This window comes from Halyomorpha halys, unplaced genomic scaffold, assembly GCF_000696795.3.
Source record: "Halyomorpha halys isolate HHAL.00 unplaced genomic scaffold, Hhal_1.1 Scaffold8.1, whole genome shotgun sequence".
Lineage (NCBI taxonomy): Eukaryota > Metazoa > Arthropoda > Insecta > Hemiptera > Pentatomidae > Halyomorpha > Halyomorpha halys.
The window spans coordinates 2,027,044-2,033,313 of NW_027111933.1; the positions used below are offsets into that span (position 1 = coordinate 2,027,044).

General features: G+C 30.1%; 1 protein-coding gene across 1 annotated transcript; it reads right to left on the bottom strand.

Annotated features, from left to right (window-relative positions):
- Nucleotides 1-1,786: 1,786 nt before the first annotated feature.
- Sumo (Small ubiquitin like modifier) lies at nucleotides 1,787-2,963 on the bottom strand. Its single transcript, XM_014416101.3, has 3 exons — nucleotides 2,591-2,963; nucleotides 2,380-2,508; nucleotides 1,787-2,228 (listed from the first exon to the last, which is right to left on the bottom strand). The coding sequence occupies exons 1-3, from the start codon at nucleotides 2,606-2,608 to the stop codon at nucleotides 2,073-2,075; spliced, it is 303 nt and encodes a 100-aa protein (XP_014271587.1). The 5' UTR covers nucleotides 2,609-2,963; the 3' UTR covers nucleotides 1,787-2,072.
- Between the last annotated feature and the right edge of the window lie 3,307 nt (nucleotides 2,964-6,270).

Consider the following 6,270-nt stretch of genomic DNA (forward strand, 5'->3'; position numbering starts at 1 on the left):
CAAGTAAAATATGATTAATCTTAGGTATTTCTATTCCACAGCTTATAAATATTTTTTCATAATTTTGGCATTTTGTACACTGAAAATGAGCCATCTCTAAAGAAAATATCTCATAACTATTTGACGTATCAATATCTATTAGGTCTCAAATTAAAATTTAATAAATACAGTATTAAGTAGTTTATAATGAACACATCTGTAAGAGCAGCAGTTTTCATAATAGCAAAAATAAATTCACAAAATGTTGGTGTTAGCAAATCTGTGTCTCGGAATGTCGGCATTGAATGTCAAGTGTTAAAATAGGGCTCAATTTGTAGCTTATTAAATGTATCATAAAGTTGCTAATGATTATTGTCCTACAAATAGTAGTTTCTATATTTGGCATAATATAATCAAAAATGATCTTTTTTCTCATCGTTTGAAACAACAATATTAGTTTTGAAACTGTATCTAAAAAATCATTGAACATAAAGAACACTGATCAGGGCTCAATTAACGCACTATTCAGTTGTTTATTATATTTTAGTTACTTGTAATACTTTAGGAGTTATTGGTGACAATAAACCTAAAATATAAGAGATGATGGTTAGGGGGTGTAGTCAGCAGAAAAAACACAAATAAACAAACAAATTATTTATTTGTGCCAATTCGCTTGTTTATTTGTGTTTTTTCTGCTGACCGCACCTATCTTATATATCTACGGTCAACTATCTTCAAATGAACCTAAAATATATATTGGCCATTTTGAAAATCTGGCATAATAGATTAACGTAGTTGGGGAGTAGTTAACTTTTTACCAGCGTTTTTTGCTACTATAAAGTAGAATCTGTTAAAATAATTAATTTACATTTACTTTCAGGTGCAGCCAAATTTTAAGCTATTTATACTGGACAACAAAACAGTCATTACCCATAGCACCAGTATGGAACCAAAGATATATTAAACTATAATCTGTATAACATGCAGATATAATTAATTTGTGATATAAATGCCAAAACAAAATCAAGTTTCTATAACTGTTATAGTTCATACAAGAATTTCAAGTGTCTAAGCATACAAAAAAGAAAACAATTTTATTTCTATTAATCATTAACAGTTTATTTTGTTGAATACATTAGTTTAAATTGAATATTACCAAATATTTGTCATTGGCAATTTTTCAGCATTAATGAATTTTTATCCACAGCATCATCAAAACATCTTAACATTAAATGTTGACCATAAGAACTAAAAGTAATGTCAAATTCAGTATTAAGCAACTCGAAAACTTATGACTGGTAAATCTGGCAATTCCTTAAATAGTTACTACAAAGAAGCCAAGATATGTACACAAGAGTCATTATTTCAGGTGGTACTCAAGTTGAGTATTGAATAAAATATTAGCGGATTTCTTGGTATGAAATATATTTTATGGACTATTCAAATCTTATATAAATAAATGGTCATTTTTACAGTTTTTAAATAGAACAGTTTCATAATAAATCTAATAAAATAACTTAAATTATAAGTCTAATACAAAATTAGTTATAGTACACTAAACCAACTTGGTCTGCGATGATCAACTTGAATGTACCAGATATAAAACACAACATATAACACAGACAACATATAAGTCATTCATTACAAAAAGAAGGTAATAGTGTCCTACACTTAATTACAGCTAGGTAAACAAATGATTTTTTAAAATTGGTGTAACCTACCCTCACAAAATAGAACAAATTAACTTAAAATCTTCTCAATTCAACAAAAATATTTATGTAAGGAAGTAAGATATTTAAAAACTTCATAAATTATTTACAAACTTTATTTACTTAGCTATGTAATGAACAAACTAATACAAAATTGCCTAGACATTCTGCTTACATATAACTTTTGAAGTTGTATGAAAAATACTCATTGCAACAAGCAACTGCTCAGTTAGTAATGATAAAAGCATAATAAAATAACATGGGAGGCAAGATTTTGAATAGAAAAAAAGTTTTCTGAATAATAATACAACCTGTCAGTAATAAGATCATTATGTATTTTTAAGTTGAAATTTACATGTGAGGGAGGAACAAAAGAACATGAAGTTAAAAACAAAATTTTAATTCATCAAATTCACCACCCGTTTGTTGTTGGTATACTTCTATCGTATCACCTTCTTCCATTTCCAAACTTAATGGAGTATCAGCCTCATTAATTGGTTGTCCATCGAATCTAAATCGGACAGCAGCCATTGCCAGGCCCTACAAACAATTTAGAATATATAATACTTGAAGTTATTGTGATGTAAACATGGGAACATTAGGAAGACAAATCTGAACCATCTAAATATTCCTTCACTAATAAAAAAACTAAGAAATTAAAAAAGAGTAAATTTAATAAAACAAAACTTACTGCTCTGTCACAATAAGCATTCATTAACTTTCTAAGGGGAGTATGTTTTTTGATTTTGAACTGCACAATAGCATTATCCTGTCCCATGACCTTAAGATTAATATGCTCCGAGTCACCAGCTTTTACTTCCTAAAAACGGGAGAAATTTGTACGTTAATGTTAGAGCATTAAACCAAACAAACGCAACAACAAAGCTTAGAAGCGTGCTTACCTTCTTATCGTCTGACATCTTCTAGAATTTATTATTTTCTCTCTAGAACGTGTAAATTTAACGAGAAGCTTAAAATTAAAGATACTAAACGATCAAAGTTAACTGCCCTACTTGGGTATAAAATAACTGAAACTTCCAAAACGTACAAACCAGTACAACACAAAACAAGTGTTAGAACAGCCAATAGAGGGATACCGGTCAGATCTTAGATGCCAATGCTTCAATGATACATAACTTGCATTTGTTAAATTTCTTATTTTGATTAAATAAAACAATATATTTCATTAACAGATCCAGCGGATTACCAATATTTTTAAATTATACCATAAAAACGAATTTTAAGAAAATTTAAATAATGGGTTGAAAAATAATTCCAGCTATAAGCCATGTGTGTTTCTGAAGTAAACCGTTTAAATTAAAAAAAAAAAAAGAATTATAATTAAAATTAAATCCTAATAATAATAAAAAAAACAATGTAATTAAAATTAATTAGATCAAATAACTTGTACTTTAACATAAAATTTTAAAAACATTGTAGGCTCTTATAATTTGAATAATGGCTATTCATAAATTTGAAATATCTATTTACACTCAAGAAAAAGATTTTCTATATTTAGTAAACAGCGATAAATTCTATTGATTAGCGATATTTTTTTTTTCATTTTATTTTTATTTGACCCTTTATGGAACATGGTGATTATTTTTTTTAAAATGGCATAATACTTCCCCTATGGTCCAAAGTGATTTTGTAACTATATATGTAACATAGTTGAATATTTTATATAGTTATACTTTTATATTTTTTGTATTTTCTATTAATGGTTTGAAAACTAAGGTATAACTATGAGGAACGCGGAATCTGAGGGCGGGGGGTCGCGGGAAAGGAGGTTCCAAAACTACAAATTTGTCCTTTTAAGCCATTTATTTTTTATGGCGTCTGTCTCTGGATTGGCCTCTGATATCTATCAAGATTTTTTTACGCATTCATCAAAGTCCACGTCAATTAAGTTTCTTTCACAGAAATCGGTGAGAATATGACTTCAAATAAATGTATAGGGTTTATGTTTCAACTAATAATGTATTTACTGGAATTATTTTACTAATAAAAACTTTTTATATTGCCCAAAGTTTTTAAATTTTACCCTCTCAAATTTCTTTTTCTTACCTTAAATGATTTACTCTCTATCATTCTGAAATCATGCACCTATTGGCTTCTAACATTCTGTAGGAAGTATGATCTATCCTACTTATCGCTTCTGATTATATCTAATGATTTACAATTCATCATTGTATATCAAAACCTAAACTTCCTTAATCCAGAATAAAATTTGACACCACAAATACCCTTCTTCTTCTCTAACTTTCTCTTTGTACCTTTCAGCATCTAGTTTCAACCCAAGATCTCCATCCTTTGTATCTCATGCTAGAATGAGTATTATAGCTGAGCCAAGGCCTTCCTCTGGGTATAGTACTAATTGGTACTGCCTCCATAAATTTTTGTGGATTATGGTTAGATGTTATTGGATAGACATGCCCAAACAATCTCAACTTCCTCTTCTCCAGAGTTCCTTTTAATGCTAGGATGCTCAGTCCTCAAATGATTTCATTCTTGACCCTATCCATCAAAAACACAGGGATAGTATGGTCATGAAACCATTAAAGAAAAACTGATAGCCTATGAAACCTCTCACTCAGTTTATGGTTTATATTACTTTATCACTCCCTCTCTAAATCACTTTCTTCTCAATATAATCTCCATAAAAACAGTTTCCACACATAAATATTGCCATATATGGTATATGATGGTGGAATGAACAAACCCAGTAAGTGAGCTTCTTTTTTATCAATCCAAGAATAATCAGTGAACACTTATTTCACTGTTCGAAACCTTTTGGTTTTATAGTGAGATAAGAAAGGGTCATACATTTAAATATCCATATCCATTTTACCTGTGGCCAGCAAAAATAAAAACTTCAAGAGTTGCTGAGAACAAAAAATTAAAAAATACAGTAACGCCAAATCATCCAGTAACACTATCAACCAGTAAACACACTATCAAATACCCAAATGGTTTGCAAATCTCTGAGTCCATTTCACACAAATCCTCTAAAACCTATTTTCTACAGCAATATGGGGTCCTGGACTAAGATGACAATGCTTATAAGACATTGTAATAAGCAATAACTCATTCTTTCATAAATCAAACATTTCTTACCACAAAAAACTTTGTCTTAAAACACTTTATACATGTATAGAATTAGTGATTATAATACAATCATGTCTTTCACTCCTAAATTTTATATATATATATATATATATAGAGAGAGAGAGAGAGAGAGAGAGAGAGAGGAGAAAGAGAGTAAAGAGCATGCTAGTCCAGATCTTTGTCCTGAAACAGATACTCGAACAATTAATAGGAAGTAGAACAGGATATGTACACCTTATTTGTCTATTTCAAAGCTGCCGATGATTCCGTAGACAGGAAACTGTCATTGAAAGATTATGACTTAGATCAAAACTTCTGGGAAGTTGGGAAAAGTGACAAATGTGTATAAATAATCCTAAATGCAGAGTCCTGGTACAAGGAGAAGTATCTGAAGCTTTTCAAGTCATAATGGATCTGAGACAAGAAGATGAACTCTCACTAAAGCTCCCTAGCAATAGAAAAAGTAATAAGAAGAACATAACGTGAAAATGGTGGGGTGCAAGTCGGAATAAAACATAAAGTCCTGGTAAATGCGGACACGATTGTGGTCCTAGGAAGTAACCAAGATGACATAGAAAGACCCTCTTAAGAGAAGCATCTAGAAAAATCTACCCTAACAACATGGTCTGTGTGGATGGCAAATCGTTTCTGAAAGTATACAGTTTTAGATACCTCGGCTCTCCAATAACATCAATAAATGATCACCGGACTGAGAAAGAACAGTGCATTACAAGCACAAACAAAGCCTTCTTTTTCTCTCTGTCAAGACTACTGAAATCTCAAAAATCTGAAACTAAAAGGATGTACTATGCCATGTTAAAGCCAGCTTTGAAATACGGGTGCCTAAGACCTTGGCTTTAGCATGTACTCCAGAAAGCAGAATCAAGAGATTTGAATGGAAAGTCCTCCGTACAATTATAGCAACTATCAGGAAGAGCTGCATGAAGCCCGAGAAAGTCAGGGGTGGAGAAGGCTGTTTCGGGTAGCCAAAGACCTACAATGTAGAGCCAACAAAAAAAGAAAAGTATATATACACACGCACACTAAAATGAGTTAAGTGACTAATACTTTTTGATTTATTATTTAAAAGAGTTATCCATACCCAGAAAAATTACAATTGTAAACTGTAAAACTTATCGCTTACAGTTGATCACACATACAGGAAAAGGAAGCAAAGTGGTCAAGGCAAATATTACAGAAGTAAAAGAAAATATGAAAAAATAAAAAAAACAAATACTTTTATTGACATAGTAAACAAACAAAATGAATAAAATATTATTCCTCTTTTATTTACAACAGAATGTTTTTACTTAATTATTATTTACAAAAACTCAAATACTAAACTAAAATAAGTTATTCTATCTGTGAGAATCTTTGTAAATTTTTATACTTCTATAAACAGATCATTAACATATTGTTAATTTATCATGTTCAGTAGTAGAAAATAGATCATTATCTATTTACAAAATATTTA

Bases quoted from the DNA above. Each gene is read 5' to 3' on its own strand.
- Sumo (XM_014416101.3), bottom strand. The intron at 2,229-2,379 runs GTAAGTTTTGTT...AATTGTTTGTAG, and splicing joins ATGCTTATTGTGACAGAGCA to GGCCTGGCAATGGCTGCTGT.